The sequence below is a fragment of the Gymnodraco acuticeps genome, unplaced genomic scaffold (assembly GCF_902827175.1).
Source record: "Gymnodraco acuticeps unplaced genomic scaffold, fGymAcu1.1, whole genome shotgun sequence".
NCBI lineage: Eukaryota > Metazoa > Chordata > Actinopteri > Perciformes > Bathydraconidae > Gymnodraco > Gymnodraco acuticeps.
Window position 1 is genome coordinate 463,549 of NW_022992037.1, and position 17,148 is coordinate 480,696.

General features: G+C 38.8%; 1 protein-coding gene across 1 annotated transcript; it reads right to left on the bottom strand.

The window, feature by feature from the left end:
* Positions 1 to 13,003: 13,003 nt before the first annotated feature.
* On the bottom strand, positions 13,004 to 17,111 carry tmem167a (transmembrane protein 167A). The gene is made up of 4 exons (XM_034201715.1): positions 17,036 to 17,111; positions 15,428 to 15,537; positions 14,001 to 14,035; positions 13,004 to 13,887 (listed from the first exon to the last, which is right to left on the bottom strand). The coding sequence occupies exons 1-4, from the start codon at positions 17,036 to 17,038 to the stop codon at positions 13,817 to 13,819; spliced, it is 219 nt and encodes a 72-aa protein (XP_034057606.1). The 5' UTR covers positions 17,039 to 17,111; the 3' UTR covers positions 13,004 to 13,816.
* Positions 17,112 to 17,148: the final 37 nt, after the last annotated feature.

The following is a 17,148-nucleotide window of genomic DNA, read 5'->3' on the forward strand; positions in this document are numbered from 1 at the left end:
GATGTCTTCTTCCACTGCCTATGGCATATTTAGTCTTAGTTGATGTGATTGGAATAGAGAAAGCAAATCCATAGCAGTGCAGTGGATTTACTAGTAACATCAACTCATTTAAACAGAAGGGTAATCACACTGTCACATAATTAGGCAAACTGAATTTGACGTTATCTAAGTAAATGTATGTTCAGGAAAGCCTTGACCTGAATGGGCCTCATTTATAGAAGCCTATTACCTGCCTAAATAATCAATGTGATGTTTAATACTGACCTTGAAAAACACTCACCTGGTTGCCCCCTCCCGTTGGGCAGCAGTGGAACACCGCCCTCTGGTGGTGGTTGGAGAGAAGTAACAACTCATCAGCACTGTGCCAATGCTGGATTAAAGATAGAGTTTGTTAGTGTGTATTGCATTTTCACAAAGTGTGAGTCTGATTCTTGAAAAAACACCATGGTTGAGATACCAGAAAGAATAGATGTTATACTTTGCACTGAATTATTTAGAATCTAGGTTTATTCCTTTTAATGATACTCATATCAAAATGAGTGTTACCATAAACATCCATTAAACATCCATTACATGATAATAGAGAACAGACTCAAGGTTCAAGGTTCTTTATTTGTCATACGAACATAGCTACAGAGTAGTTATGTTGATGAAAATCTTAGGTGACAGGCTTCTCCAACAGTGCAACACAATAATACAGAAAAACAGAAAAATATAGTGCAAGTAAATATTAAAAAGTAAATACAAAAAGAAAAATAGTTTAAAAAAAAGTGAAGTAGTGAAATAAGAGTCTATATGCAAGCTATTGGACTCTTATTTCACTACTTCCCTTTAAAAAAAAATGTGATTACAAACTTGGTTCTCTTTGTTTGTTCAAAAAGCCCTCTACAGTGATGATGATCTTACTTACACTTTATTACTTGCATAAACAATTATATTAAAACAAACAGCACAATTATATCTACCCCATAATGGATATTGGCAACAGGTTATGCTACATAGCAAGTATGTATTCATTTATAACCACTAGATGGAGGTAGAACGCAGAATACAGAGGCAGGAAAAAATAGTATCTATATATCCTGTTTAATCATTTTAATGTGCACAAAACACGTTTAACAGAGCAGAGGATTAGGACAGCTTTGATAAAGGTGTATGGAACAGTATCTCACACCATAACCTGATGTCTGACTTGGCTCTTGGTTGTCAGACCATGTGTTTCTCATTATCTGCAGTGCTGGTCCAGGACCTGGTCAGTGAAACCCTGGCTCAGGTCTCGATACACTCACAGGGCCTCTGCTGGTTTAAAGCCAAATTCAACCCGCGTGACATATCCCATTCATTACAGTAATTAATCGCTTGTAGTCTCTAAATTCAGTATTTTTCAAACATCCTAATTTTCATGTTTCATGTTGGCTTTCATTTGAAAGGAGTACATTGAACTTGTAGCACAGTGTGTATGTCTGTCCTTGGAAACTTAAGGTAAGTGAGTTATAAACTGTGAAAGAGTTAACAAGGTAACACAGTCAAACTGAACTACTCATGCTCAGAATAGTGACCTATAATGTGTAGACTTCTGGCCTCAGAGATATTGCTTTCTGTTCTGAAGTTTAGAAAGGAGTCAGAATCAGAATCGGTTTTGTTTTCCAAATAGGTTTACACATACGAGGAATTAGCTTTGGTATAAGTACAGAGATACAGAAAGAATAATGCGTAACCAAAAACAAAGTTCAAAAGGTTACTTTTGAGAGAGATAAAGATAATGTTTTGGAAGATCATCGGACCATCTGAACATTTTAATACTTTTGTTTATCCTTTGTAAACTGGATATAGATCTAAAAGCCCATAATCAAACCTGAGTTAACATCCTAAAGATTGCCCTAAGTGGAGTTTTTTGTTGTTGCTGCCTTTCATGCAAGTAGGATTACAAGATAACTGCAAGTTCATACCAGAAGCAGCCGTTTAATGCAGACCAGAACAGAAACTCTTAATTTTGATCTTCCCAGCTGATAATTATGTTTAACGAGTTATTAATTATTGGCTCTTTTGAATTGTCTCTGCATGCAATAAACTAACATTTAATTTCCAAGTATTGCTGTGTTTCTATGGGAATCCCATTTTGCCATCTACCTCTAGCGGAGCATATGTGCGCTGTTATTGTTGTCATAACACCCAGGGACAGATTCCCACAATCAAAGACCACAACATATGGCACATTTGGGGATTGTGCAAAAGTGTTTTGTCTGCACCATGCAGAGAATGACCGGAACCCTATTCAGAAAGTAACAAACAAACACAACAATTGTTTTTAAGAATGTTTCACTAATCCGCTAACATCTCGATAAATCACCCTTTGTTAGCATCCATGGGAAACTGTGTGAGTTGATTGGTTTGTATACAAATTAAAGTTATGTGGCCTCCATAACACTGGCTCATCCCTTTCAGGTTTTATGCGCGGCTGTGATTTTATTATTAACAATAAATCATCTGTGTGCGTCGGAGTCTCCCAGATTACAAGAACTGTTTACATGTTGCCTTTAATTATCCAAATGGCCTGGATGGGAAAAATATCAACAAATGGATTGTGGGCGTTGTGCACAGTTATTTATCAGCACTGTAAGTGACAAACAATGCATTCAGTTGCTGATGTTGGCAGCTGTCATGGAAGATCCACTGCCTACTATACAGGCTGTGTACTAACATGGTTCAAGCTCCATGGGTCCATGTATCCCTCCTGTTGATCCTGTATTTCAGCAACATGTGTGGACTTGTGCAGTTCGTCATAAACAAGCTGTTGCAACTCATAACCTGATACCTTGGAAACACATTTCTCTGGAACTTCAAAAAATGCACTTCTGTGGCAAATAAATGTTCCCACCACAGAGCCCTCATAGCGCAATACATATGCTACGTGAGCCTTTGTTTCAAATCTTTTGTAAGGAGCAGTTATCGTTTGAAATGCTAATTTGCATCTAGTCATAGACACAATCTGACTTATTGGGAGCTTGACTAAACTTATTTTTAATTCTGAAACACTTTTGCCAGGAACAAGATGACTAGATGCAAATTAACATACAGTCAATATTGAACAAAGGTCATGCAATGTTCTAGTTACAGCCAAAGTCATATCTTTTTTTTTCTAAGTTAGTTTTACAGACTTTATTGGCGATTTGTCACACCAAATTCCAACGGCCACTTTTATGATCCGTGATGGGAAGCAACAAGCTTCCAATTCTGCTGCTAGAATATTATTGTGCCAGGAAGTGTTTCAAGTTGTTTTGTGTCTTCTGGAGAGTAAGTCAATGGTTTGTGGTGTCCTGTTAAAACTGCCCCCTAATGTCAAAGCAGTGGAGGGAGGAGGTGACCACATATGGACCTTGTTATCATCCCTTGATGCACACTTCAGATCACAGAACAGGGGTGTGCGTGGGGGGGTGCGTTTGCGTGTGAGAGAGGGACGCTCTTCAAATGTTGCACAACTACTACCACTCTTCCAGTCTTATAGGTACTTCCCACTATAATTGGAACCTCCTTTTTGTAAGTACCTTTTGTGACCGCAGTTACTTTATTTGATATCTATCACAAAAGGGCCTTTTTCATGCAGCTTAAACTAGACCGATCAGAAGGATTGGAACAAAAAGAGCAGATTGTGAAAGCTGCATAGCAACTGAACTTTAATGAGTAGGTTTGTATTTAGCCAATCTTTGAGAGACAGGCCTTTGAATGGGAATGACTGACTGACTTGGGAATCTGAACCCAAACATTCTCACGACTTCAGCAATCAAAAAAGAAATGCAAGACATTTCAAAGTGAGGGAACTAGAACCCTCCCTGCAAGTGTTTTGGTTGAACACAAACTATTTCCTGAGCTTTCTGTAAACCATCATTATTTTCACCAGTTATTATTTAGTGCTCAGTTTTAAGAGAGTGAGTAGTTAAGAGAATGAATGAAACATCTGCGTGTTTGTTTCAACACTTCCAAGAGAGACAAATTACAGTGCCTTTCATGTATGTTTCTTACACTTGAATGCTCAAGTCGTTTCCAGGAAGTCACGCGTGAGTCAATTAACCGAGGGTAACCAAGTGGTTGTTTAATATAACTGTTACCCGTTGATGTTGGTCTTTTTGCAATTTGAAAAAAAAAACAGGGCGGAGATTAGAGGTGTATTTTAATATACAATATGACTAAAGTAAAGACGTAGTTAGTTCCCATGGCTTTATAGCAGAGAGCAGGGCAAGCTGTAACTGCGAGACATCATCTCCTCTCTCAGCCTGAGTCATGTCTGAGACCAGGAGGGGACAGAGCAGCCATTGTAGCGCTCTCATTTCACACATCAGAAAAACTTGTCTCATCTGGGTAAATATTTTCCTATTCCCTTGAGCACATGCAGTGTAAGCTGAATGATACTCCTAAATCAAACGTTTATATAAGTCAATCCTATCTTGAAAGTAAAAAACAAAATTAGCAAAGGCTATACCACCATATATCTTAACGACAACGGTGACCATTTGGCTGTGGATTTTCCTCCTTGCTCAGCTATTTGAGCCTCTTTTTCGTCACTACATCACATAGCAGTCACACCCATGGGCAGAACAAATGAGTGGTGGTTAGGGTTCCCAACAGACAACTGGAATAATAGAGGAAAACAAATGAACTCATTAACAGCATTGAAAGGACCATCGGAGGGACTGGAGATGTATTGGATCACAACATCTCCAAATAAAGGATGTATCTGTGATCCCGGAGTTACATTTGAAACCCTTCATTTGTCTCAATGAGCTTATCTATGGGTGTCTACGTAACAATTATGACGGTTAGAGTGACTTCAGTCTTATCTAGTGCTTCCTTATAAGTACAACACATGACACTTTTGTGAAGATGACTTTTTTTAAAGTTATTTTCCAATGCTATTTTAATGTTTAGTTTTTGCACAAGGATTAAGAACGGCGTGCATCCTAAACATTTGATTTTCCACACTTCACAAACTTGAAATCTGTATTAGATGCTTTAACACTACTGCCTCTTCAGATGGATCGATAAGGAACCCCATTATTTTATTTTCCCAGGCTTTGTTCTCCCAGCATCTGAACATCACTGCTCCATTTCCTTACCACTTTTCTCAGTATGATAATGTTTTAACAATCACTATAGCAACAAAGAGAGTAGTGCATGGCCTCTGTTAACACATTTAGCTTCAGCTTAATCATAGCCATGACCTGAGACTGATTTAAACATTTTACTTTAGCTGCACAGTCACTTGGTTTGTTTTGGTAATGAAGAGACACCATTCTGCATTGTCTGCACTGCACCATCATGTTGTGAAATTGAATAGAAAGTAAATTCAGTTTACTTCCTGGCTGATAACTCATCCTCATGCTTGTGTGAGCTGACAGGCACGTGTGGACAAGATTCATTATGTGGATAATTTGTTAGGCATAGATAAACAGCTTGAGGAAATACGTTGTCAAAGTGTGAGTGATGTTATCTGTGTAAGGCTGAAAGACACTAAAGAATCACAGATGTTTATCTTTTAGTAACTGTTTGGTCAAAAGTGTTTTTTTAATTCTTTAAACAATAATCGTTAAGAGCAACTGATTTTCATCCAAGAGACCAAGAAAAGTTAGAAAAACATTATAAGCCGGATATGGATTACAGTGTCCAAGTGCCTTTTTGTTCTCGAATATTTTAATGATTAAAAATCGTAGCCAACAAGTTATTGTAGATCCGCTCTGTTTCTTTTTTCAAGCTATAAGACTCTCACAATAACTAATAAATTTCTCAATCCTGGAGCTCTTTTTTTAATGTACTTATTCATGATAAATCTTAAGTTGAGCAAATACCAATGGTGAAGTATTCATTTTCAGACAATAACTCACAGACAGTGAGTCAGTGACTGTCCGCCTCCCCTCCTGCTACACCCTGCCATGTTTCATTCTATGGATTCAGCCATCATGGTTATTTTGACACCACTTACATCGACACTATCTGACTCATTTCCACATATGACAACACCTTACAATGAGACCATGAGATATATGAGACTGGGGTCCTCATAACTCGCTATGATTCGGACTTCAGCTACTAAACTAAAACTTGCAGAACTACTCTGATGACCAACTTTATCATTGGTGATGGAGAAACTTTGGCTTCTCTCTAAACAAATGGCTTCTGTTAGAGTAAGGAGGTGGATCTATCCAAATCTTCATGTATATTTGAAGCACTAACTGGAAATAAGTGATATATAGAAGCCCTGTATAGAAAGGCTCTATTTGTTGAAGAGTCCTTCAGTGTTTGCAAGACACATAAATACCGTCCAATGTCCACCAATAACTCACAGGAACTAAACTCAGGATCTGTTGCAACATCCTGTTTATATTCCATTACAAACCTTCATCAGTAGTATCAGTAGAGCCAATACATGACATTCTGATGTAAGTTTTGCCCTAAAGTCAGTAAAGGATTTGGATATTTGGCTCGTATGCAACCATGTGGATTGCATTGGTATAATAGTCACGATCGGTATTATAGGTGATTATTATATATTAGCCCGAAAGACTCACCTAATTGACTATAAGGCTAATGTGTTTAGATCACCCACTGTGTGGTATTCAAAAGTCTTTGCAAAATAAAAAACAGAAAACAAACAGCCCAAGTAAAGCAGAGCTGCTATTACTCAACTCTCAAGAGAGGAGTGTTATTTTCTTTGCACAGAACCAAATCCTTTAACCAGCGGAGTATGAACATTGGCTGTTTGTCGCCCAACTCAACATCACTGTTTTTATTGCATCACTGCTTTCCATAATTCAGCCAAATAACATTCAGTGTGTATTGAACTAATGTGTCAAATCGTGGAGTGCCAATAAATAAAATCAAGTGATACACTTGTAGACTAATTAGAAACGTTTATTTTCTGTTAAAGTTTTCATCTGACTTATGAAGATGTTTATTCCTTGAAATCCCTGGAGTCTCGCAGTTGTGTAAAATCTAAAAAAATAACCGATCTTTCCTGTTATTATTTTCAATTTGAGGTTACACCCATGAGTTCGACTCTAAGATGGGCATCTGACAGAATTCTCAAACTAATGACTCCAAGCTCGTTGGTATGTTTACGTTGGCCAGATGTGCCTTGACACGGCTCTGTGATCTGCACTGCTGTCATCTGTGTGATTGTGCCAGGCCTGGTGATGTCTACAACCGTGGGTACATGCACAAGTCCACCGCCAAACGCAATACTGTACTCCCTCTGCTTTTTATGGAGACCAGTAAACAGATGAAAGGCTACAAGCCATTTAAAGTCAGAGCAGACTCAGTAAGATGTGTCCCTGCAAAAAGAATCATTAACTAATGAAGTGAATTATGGTTATGTGGGAGAGTTGGGATGAATCAAAGATGTTTACAGAGACTCTCTCAGGAACAAGGAAAAAGCTAATTGCACTGTACATACTGAACTGCTCTCCATAAGACACTGCTGTGCAAACTCGTGCCACTCGAGGTTATACAGCCTTAGTTTAGACTGAACATGTATTGCAGTTTGAAGGGATGAACACAGCATGTTTACATGACTGTGATGAGGTAATGCCAGCTATCTAATAGAGGCAAACTTATAAAGGTAGTTTAAAAAGCAGTTTTATACTACCTTCACTATACTATTATGTGTACTACCCACCTGTAAAGTTATGTGACTGCATGGTTGTGATGCCATTGTGTAAGACTTAGGCCGATACTGGTTTTGAGGTTTTGAATTCACCTTCGTTGCAAAATGGTATCATTAAGTGTTTGAAAGACAATGACTAAACACTTTCCCATGGATTGACGCACCAAATGTGTGCGGTCATCAAACAGGTGAAGAAACTGTGAGTATGTTCACACACAAAAACAGGACCTGTAGTTTCATGAATATGTGAGAAGCTGGTTATTTTCCTGGATAATGTTGTCTTTGGGAGTCATTTTATTAAGAAGCTCCCTGCGGTACTCCTCACTTTCCTGCATTTATGCCATGAGTGTTTGTACTGACCAAATACCTGTATACTTGAAATGTGTTTGTACATTGTATTGAGAGCTTTGGTTTAGGAACATCATCTTAACATGCTCAGTATTGGAGTCTTTGAATTACTGTTTTTAATTAAGAGGCTTCACTCAGCTGTGAAAGCACAATATGTTACTGTATGTGTGTTGTTCCAACATCTGCAAGGATTACTGGCAGCTTGGAGAGAAAAAGTAGAAAGTGCACGTTCAACCAAAACTCATGTTCGGAAACCTGCCTGCCTGTGGCCATCTACCAAAGTGGAAACAGCCCTTGGTCTTCCTGGAAGCTGAAGAGGAACTTAAAACTCTGGTAGTCAGACAAACTTGCTGTAAAGACATACATTTGCTGATAATACACAAAATAATCCTGTCACAAAGGACTCCTACAAGGACCCAAATGATGAGGCTCGAAGAGCGTTTTAATTTAAAGCAAATGTATTTTAAATTCAATTGATTCTTCTATTTATCTTCAGATTACCCAGGTAATACGCACAACAATAATCCCTTATAAATACAACAATCAACATTAAACTAATAAAATGTACTCTGTGTGAGACCAAGACTTACCTAGAAGCTAAACCTGTTTTTAATACACCTTTATTGCAAAAGTGTCTGCGTCACCAGACGATTAGAAGATTAAACAATGACTAATACCAATTATGAAGATAATTTGTTCACATGAAATGATGTGCCAAATGTCGGTGTTTTAATCAAACAATTTACAAGAAATTGTAACACATGTGTACAGGCAAAAACCTGCAAAAACACAATGTGGTTTTACTGACATTCATTAAGAACTCATCCATTACTGATAACATTTGATAGAGAATATGAGGCCAAATGCTCACACCATTTCTGTAAAGCTTTGCCTTATTTTCCTAGGTATGAAGTCCAATTTAAAAGCATCTACATTTTAACTCACTCGTTAATTCAGATCAGGGTATTTGACCATTACTACCAAAGACAAAATCCCCGCTGGCACAGACCCTGGGCTCTGGTGCCTTTTGGGACTGTTTTGTTACGCAGTCACAACTCCTGCCTAAGGCTAATGAGCATGGAGTGAGATGTCCTCTGAACAAACTGCAAATGCCACCTTCAAAGGAGACACGCAGTGCCCCAGTTTTGTGGCCACAGGGAGCTGTCTGCCAGGACGAAGTTTAAAATTCTCTCTTGTTAACATAAAATATCTGGTAAAAGATTACATGTGGAAGGAGTTAGAGTGACCTAGAAGGCTGGGACCCAGGGTTGGACTTTGTAAGCTAATGTGCAGTGTTCATGTTTAATCTTTACAGTGTCTATTATAAAAAAGTACCCCGCATATTGTCACACATTGTCATCAGGCCTGCCGACCCAGATTTGCCCTACTCAGAGGATATTGCTGTCTTTCGGCTGGCAACATTTTCCTGTCGTTTGTTCCCTCAAAGGCTGGAAACAGAGGTTGCACTTTCCTAATGAGGAAGTGAGGACAGAACAAAGGCTTTACAGTATGAATGTGATGTCAAGCTTTTTTTATATATCATACTGTGGCCTTTGGTCAGGCAGTGGCTCAGTCAGTAGGGGCTTGGACTGGGAGCTGTGGGTCGTCGGTTCAAGTCCCCGACCAGACCTAAAATATGGAGTGTGGACTGCTACTTGGAGAGGTCCCAGTTCACCTCCTGCCCTGCCGTGGTGCCCTTGAGCAAGGCACCGGACACCTCCCTTCCCCCCCACTCCCATTGCTTCGCTGTACAATAGCTGCCCACTGCTCCTAGTACCAGACTCCTGGTACTAGGATGGGTTAAATGCAGAGAACAAATGTCACTGTGTGTGCTGTGTGCTCTGCATGTGTGACCATTAAAGAGGGGTTCATTCCTCCCAATTCTATTCTATTGTAATCCTCTGTCAAAAGAGGAGTTTGGGGTTGTGGTTGAAACCAGAAGCAGCCACAACAGAGGACTCGCTATCGACAAACTAAGAAGCCACAGGATTTTAAATAAATAAATAACCAAGGTGCAAAATACAGGGCTATTGGGATGTTATAATGAGGACTAATCCACTCTATTCATGTATTTTTCTTTTGCTCTCCCTGTCATTATCTCTATCTTACATTCCCTCCAAGAAAGAAAAAGTGGAGTGATTTAGAAAGCCTCCACTGATCATTTAAAGGGTCAAGGTCAGTTTGGACTCTTCTGCCCAGCAGGAGAGACTTTATAAGCCTGATGGCCTTTGAAGTCTCAGAACGACTGCAAGAAAACTGTCCTTCCTGATCAAAGAACGAAAGAGACAGGGAAATCTGAAAAATACGATACCTTGCTGTATGAATGATGATGTATACAGAATAAATACTTATGAGTTACTGTGGATGTTATTTTTTCGTATATAGTTTAGAGTTGCACAAGGAACATTAGCATTATCTGCTGAGGACAAATCTGCAACTTAAGTGAGAGGTTCAGGAGCATTTGATTTAGTCTCAGCTCCCCTAATGTTGTTATTGCCTGAGAATCATTTCCATCGTCAGTGCAGTTATAAATAGTAAGAAGAATCATCCAGAAATGTAACCAAATGAGCTCAGTTTTGTACCTCGCAGTGAGGTTGGCTTGACTCTGAACTATCTGCATCAGTCATGTGGCTGTTTACGACTCAGCTGATATTTGTCATAATTATCCATAACTTAATAATGTATGAAAAACCACACTGACGAATCGTATGGATTAGGATGCGAGATTTCCTAGCATTGTGGTGGTGCCAAGAGGGCCTAATTTATGGATTTCTTTGCATAAATTCATAAAAAATAACAATATAATGTTCATGATTTCATAAATAGTGACATAATGACTCCAAGCCACATACGGATTTGAATAAACATCAAGTTTTCATATTCAATTCATCAGTCAACTGTTTAATTACATTGGTTGCAAATGTTATTTTCCTTAATTGAGATCTAAATATTGTTTTTAAACCATTTTCACATTGCCAGGAAAAATGTTCTATTGGAATTAGAATCAGCCAATCTATAAAGTTTTGTTTTGTTTATCAGAGGTTAAACAGAAACACAAATAAGGACAGATTTAACATTTACAGTAACACAAGTTTTGTATTGTAATAATGCAACTTCTAAATGTATGGACTTACCAAAGCAGAGTTCTGAACTACTGAAAATAAAAGGGGTATTTTTTCATATAGGGCATAAGGCATATGATTTTGATAAGCCAACTCAAACCAGCGCATGCATCAAGTTATTTTAGAAACAACAGGAACAGACCTAATGTTATTCCAGTCAAAGTGGATATTAATAATCACTTTGATTCAAAAAGTTGAAGTAAAACAACTCTGACTTAGTCCTCAAAAGGCTTTTAATGCGGGACTATGAGTTTGCAGTTTCCAATCGTATATGTTAACTTTCTTTTTTTGTAGGATTATCCTTTACCACCCCATTACAAAGGACCCATTCATATTCTCCGACGTTTGTTGTTTTTGTGTGAATATCCAGAATGGGACCGATGAGAAGAGCTGCAGCCATAAGCTAAGTGACTTCAGGTCCTCCGTATCGTTTTCCTTTCATCATCACCACAGACATCAGTTGGTTCATTGACCCACTGATGTCTCTCCAGTATCTCTGCCTCCCAAGATAGAAGCAGAAGACTGAGAGCTGCTCCTCTGTGTCTCCTGTATCTGCGTCACTGACTGATAATCACGTCTTTACCGGCAGCCTTCACTTGATGCCTTATCTCAGCCTGGGTGTGCCAAAACGGATGCACACCATGGGATGCACGTTCCCTAACTGGGGGTTGTGTGTGTGGGGGGAGGTGTTGGGATCCGGACACTCATCGGTGATCATACTATCAAAGGTAAGTGTGTCAACAAGTCTCCTCCTTTATTTCAATCTGTACCACACAAAAGAGAGAACATGTGTGTGTGGGATTGTTTTAGTCACACCTACTTGGCTTTCTACCCCTTTCAATTTCTCATGCAACTGTTTCTTTAAACAGAACGTGTCAGAAAAGATACATTTGACCCATTTTGCGGATGAAGATATACACATAGTTAGATGCTATTTCTCAAGTCAATACTTGCATGTGGTATTTAAAATGATGTCACTCTGCTTTTATTCTGCCACAGTAAATAGGCAATTACACATTGTTTTAACTCTTCATTAACATTTTGGGTATACTTCGGCCCCCTGAATTTCATCCAACACATTACATCAAAGCCTTGGTGTGTATAAAGACCCAGATTTCAATTCAAAACGCACTATATATCTGGAACTAAATACTAGATAGATATCTAGCGATGTCATGTTATGTGGTACGACAGCTCTTTGCAGTCACCACTGTGAAGACGAGTGATGACTGCGAGGTTATAAAAGAGGTTACCGCGACCTCTTCAATGTCCATCTCACTGCATGAGGAATACACTGCACATGCTCCCTAATGCAGCGATCCCTAAAGGGGAACACCACTTTAAATTAAGAAGTCAATGTGGGATTTCCATTGCCTATAGGTTCAATAAATAAAGATTCATGACTTTTCCTGCTACTCTTTTAAAGCAAGAAACTAGAAAAATCTTACATTTGATGTCATCACATATTAATAATGGAGCTGCTCCATAGATATCCGGATTTTGTGGAAATACAGAATTGTTTCTTTTTGTACTCAAATCAGCTTTATTTTATCCAACCATTCTGAAACAACAATTCCCCTTAAATGCTCTGTGAAATATATTTCGCAAAATATTTGTTTATGGAGCAATTCCAGAACTGAAATCCCAAATCTGAGTTGAATCACTATTTTGGATGCAGGAGAAAATTGGTCATGCGTTACAATATGTTAATAATACATTGTATGCATTTTGAGAACAGGAAGAGTTCCCCATTTCACGTGGTTGTTTCCTCTTAGCCTAAACATGTATTAAGAAACTTGATATCCAAGTTTGCAGGTGCAATCTTAAATGTAGTATGTGTAATCAAACCCTCAAAAATAAAATATTGACAAAATCAATGTATGTTATCAACATGACACTTTATTTAAAGTGTGGCATTATCACAACAGACATCAACTCCAAAAAAGACAAAAACAGCCTAAGACCAGATTTCCAAAAAGGTTCTTTAATAAATAGCGGCAAAATGACTGACTTTAAAAACATCAGCAGCTCGTTGTGGCGAACACGTGGGACAATGAACCACCTGAAGAGCTAAAGTATCATTTTGTTTGTTGTTGAATACGATCACCATTTCTGAATACAACAAACAGGGCGCAGGTTAGACAGAGGGTGACGAGATGACTTTAAGTCACTCCTCTAGAACTCTTGTTTACAAATATAAGCCTCCATGTGAATCGCATAACAGTTTAGAAAGGTCCTTTTTGTGGAAAATGTCCAACTGGTTGACGCAATTGTGACAAACTGAAAGGGGAAAAATAAATCAGTGTGAAATGTTTGGACAAACAATGTGTCATTTTGATCCCACCAATGATGCCAGAATGTGACCGACTCTTCTTTAAACTAAATGGCAGATAACAGAAAGCGTTGGCCCCCCCACTCACATACATCCGGAGTAAACATTCCACATTAGCAAACACGAGGACCTGGGAGTCCGCAGAGGGATCTAGACACACTCCTTGGCTATCAGCTCCCCCCTCCCCACACAGGACACATTTACTCTCTCCGTGGCTACGGTGAGTGATGACTGCTCTCTGGTTTTACTTTATCTGAGTGACAATCACTGGAGGTCCTGCTGTGCTTTAGGATCGTACTGTCCATGCCTCGTCGTCTCTTCATTTCCCCAATGTTTCCATTTGTGCTTTTCTGTGGACTGCTACTGTAGGAACAGTATACTAAAAGCCATGACGACACAGCAGCAAGCCACCCACGGACTCTTCCGTTCACCTGGAGCAAAGAAATGATGTAAAGTTGAAAGCAGAATTGCTTAGCAACATTTCAGTAATACTATGATAAAAACACATTATGCATCGTAAAATAAGGGGTAATCATAGGCTTACCTATTCGGGCACACTTCCAGAAAATTCCTAGAAGCCTAAAAGAAACACATTGAAAAATGGTAAGCACAAAAAAAGACTCAAATGATTTGACTGCTTTGGGGCTGCAGTTTTAATATGTTGAGGTAGCTACGGTAACTTCAAGTCAGACTCCTGTCCCTGCTTTACAAGAGGACTGTGACCACTTTGGTACACAAACCCAGACAGCTATCAGATGTCAGTGTCCATGTGAAGCCAGGGGTGTTCACATGGGGAAAGGGGGGGGGGTCAGGCAATGCGTATTATCTCCAGTGACAGCTGAGGGAAACTGGCATTCCAGGCCTTCACTTTTCTCTGAGGCGTTTGCTGGCCTTTGTGAGGGCGGGTGTCTGCAAAGGTACATTTTTAAACTTTCAAACTGACCAGATGGGGTCAGCATTTTATTTGTATTTGATTGATTTAGGATAGTCCTGGTTTTAAAATGTATTTGTAAACATATCATGTTAATATCTGTTCTGTACAACACATACATTCTTCCCCTCAGACTCTAGCCTATCCCTACCACACCAGAATAATTTGCAAAATGGGTCAACAAAAATAACAGTTCATGCCTTAGTCAACAAATCTATCAAGAGGGACACTATTAAACCATCCATCTGCCAGTCTCAGTCTCATGTGTTCGTCTGAAGAGGGCGTCCCTCCCTGCTCCAATGGTGTGTGTGTGTGCTTGGGTGAGAGAGAAGAGTGTGTGTGTGTGTGCGTGCGTGTGTGTGTGTGTGTGTGAGTGTGTGTGTGAGAGAGAGAGAATGCGTCTGGCTGTTCCTGGGCTGTGCCAGACTTATTAGAAGTGAATCATGGAGTTAGTACATCCAAGAATAATAATGATTCAGTGTGAAGAACATTTAGGCCTTCTGCCTCTTTACTCGCATCAACGAGGAGCGCCTTATTAGCTGAGAAGTGTTCTTTAAAGGCAGTTACATAGGGATGGAAAATTGCAAGGCTAAAGCTTTATCGCAGACCATTTCTTGTGTTGTTGTTGTTTTTTACCCCAGAGAGAAATATCATTAATGTCAGTTGAAATACAGAAGTGACCACCTAGGAATCAACTATTATAATGAAGACGTTTATGGGGACGGGACCTTGAAGGCTAATGCATAAGCTTTACATGGCAAATAATGTGTGTGTTGAATGATTGCCTCGCCTTGCATTGTCAGTGATAGCTGTACTACTACACAGTAGCATGCACTGAATGATATGACTGGTGAAAGACAATTATTCATTTTTAACCCTGATACTAAGACTTTAATGTAACAAAAATGATTTGGTTATGCAGCTTTTTATAACATGGTCTCCTTCAAAGACATGCAGGCAGGTATTTGAGGGTTCAAATGACTGGAAAGACTTCAATGGCAGCTTCATTGTTAAGTATCGCAAACAGTATCTGATCATACCCGGTCTTGTTCTTGTCTATCAGGCTGGGAGCCAGTGCTCTGATGTAGGCACAGGTACAGATCAGGAGGAGAATCACTGTCAACAGTGACTGGAAGTTGAAAATGGCCGACTGCAAGATGACACAGAATTACATATTTAGTACAGACAGGATCTAATGCACCTTAACATCAATAAGTCATAACATCCAAAACACTGACTTCACTTTCGTTAATATTCTGCAACACTTATGTAATGCTACTTGTTATAAGGAATGTTGTTGTACAAGCCGTTCCTCCTGTGTGACAAAGACGTGGGCTGGCTCTGCAGACACAAATGGACTCACTGCTCTCAAAAAGACTTAACGGCAAATTGAGGAAAAGGAAATAACATGTTTTTCTATATGGTGCCAGTGAAAAATATCCTACATATGCTATTTCTACGAGATCACTTACCTGCCTAAAAGGTATATGGGTATAACAAAAAAAAAAAAAAAAAATAACAAAGTGTAGGACCTCGTCAAACTCACAAGAAATCACAGTTAGTTGAAGATTTGTAATTATGATTTTGTGTATTAAAAGCGTATTTAAACACCGTGTCAAACAGGCCGTGTGTCTGCTGAGGCTTCTAAAATGGTAAGTAATTCAAAATGATGATAATATAAACTAATTACCCACTACATTCATCCGTCATCACTGTTTGATATCTACAATGGAGTACAGGACATCTCAGACACATCCAAGAATGCTCAATGAGTCATACATGTATTTAATTCAATGAACTATCTGCTTGTGAAGGTACTCCAAGGGGCTCTGCAATGTTTGTTTTTTACACTCACATTAACACATCACATTAATGTGCATTAATCCAAGAGTCTCTTTTAGGTAGTATTCACATCAAATGCTCATTTAATCCAGAAATTACCGTTTTAAAACTACAATAATTTATTTGAATAATAATAATAATTATAAAATGGGTGATATATTTTTGTCTTTTACAATAATTAAACATTATTGTGCATATACAAATTAAATAATCAACAAGTACATTCATGCACACTTGTTGCTCTATAGCACTAATTATCATCCCTCGAACAGGCTGTTATTGATTCATGTGTTGTATATGTAGAACGTTGTTGATCATTTGCTAATACAAGTATGCTTTTCATTACGATTGCAATTCAATAAGTTATTTGGGGAATACTTAAGTTACCTGCAAACCGACAGACTTGTCCTTATAGCCAAACACAGATGCTCTATGAACTATGGTGCATCTACGTGGCACATTGCGCTGCTGCATTCATAACTCAAGCATTTGTTCCTTTCTTATGAAACCCTCTCATTGACACAGAAATGGATCTTAGATGGTGATGTTAAAATGTATTGTAACGATATTTAAGCACGGAAACATTCATCTTACAGCTTGACTGGCTACACGTTTAGCCTATTTTAGCTAACCTATGCTAGCGAGATAGTTTAGCATTTACCATACGTCCTGCTTTGCACCGAATTGTAGCCGTTAGTTGCTTTAGTGTTTCGTGACACTGATTAGAAGTAGTGTGTGTGTTAAGGAATATGCTTAAAATATGCTGTACAAGAGCCAAGGCGAGTTATAAATAAAAACAAGCTTACCATTTTTGTCAAGTCAAAGCCACATCACACTTCCTGCTCTCTCGAAGATACGTAACGTAACTAACGTAACTTTGCGTGACGTAATTACGCGCTCAACCCCGATTGCTGATAGC

Excerpts from the sequence above, each read along its gene's own strand:
- tmem167a (XM_034201715.1), bottom strand. Across the intron at positions 14,036-15,427 it reads ATAGACAAGAACAAGACCGG|GCTTCTAGGAATTTTCTGGA; the intron begins GTATGATCAGAT and ends TGTTTCTTTTAG. Across the intron at positions 13,888-14,000 it reads CTGGAAGTGTGCCCGAATAG|GTGAACGGAAGAGTCCGTGG; the intron begins GTAAGCCTATGA and ends TCTTTGCTCCAG.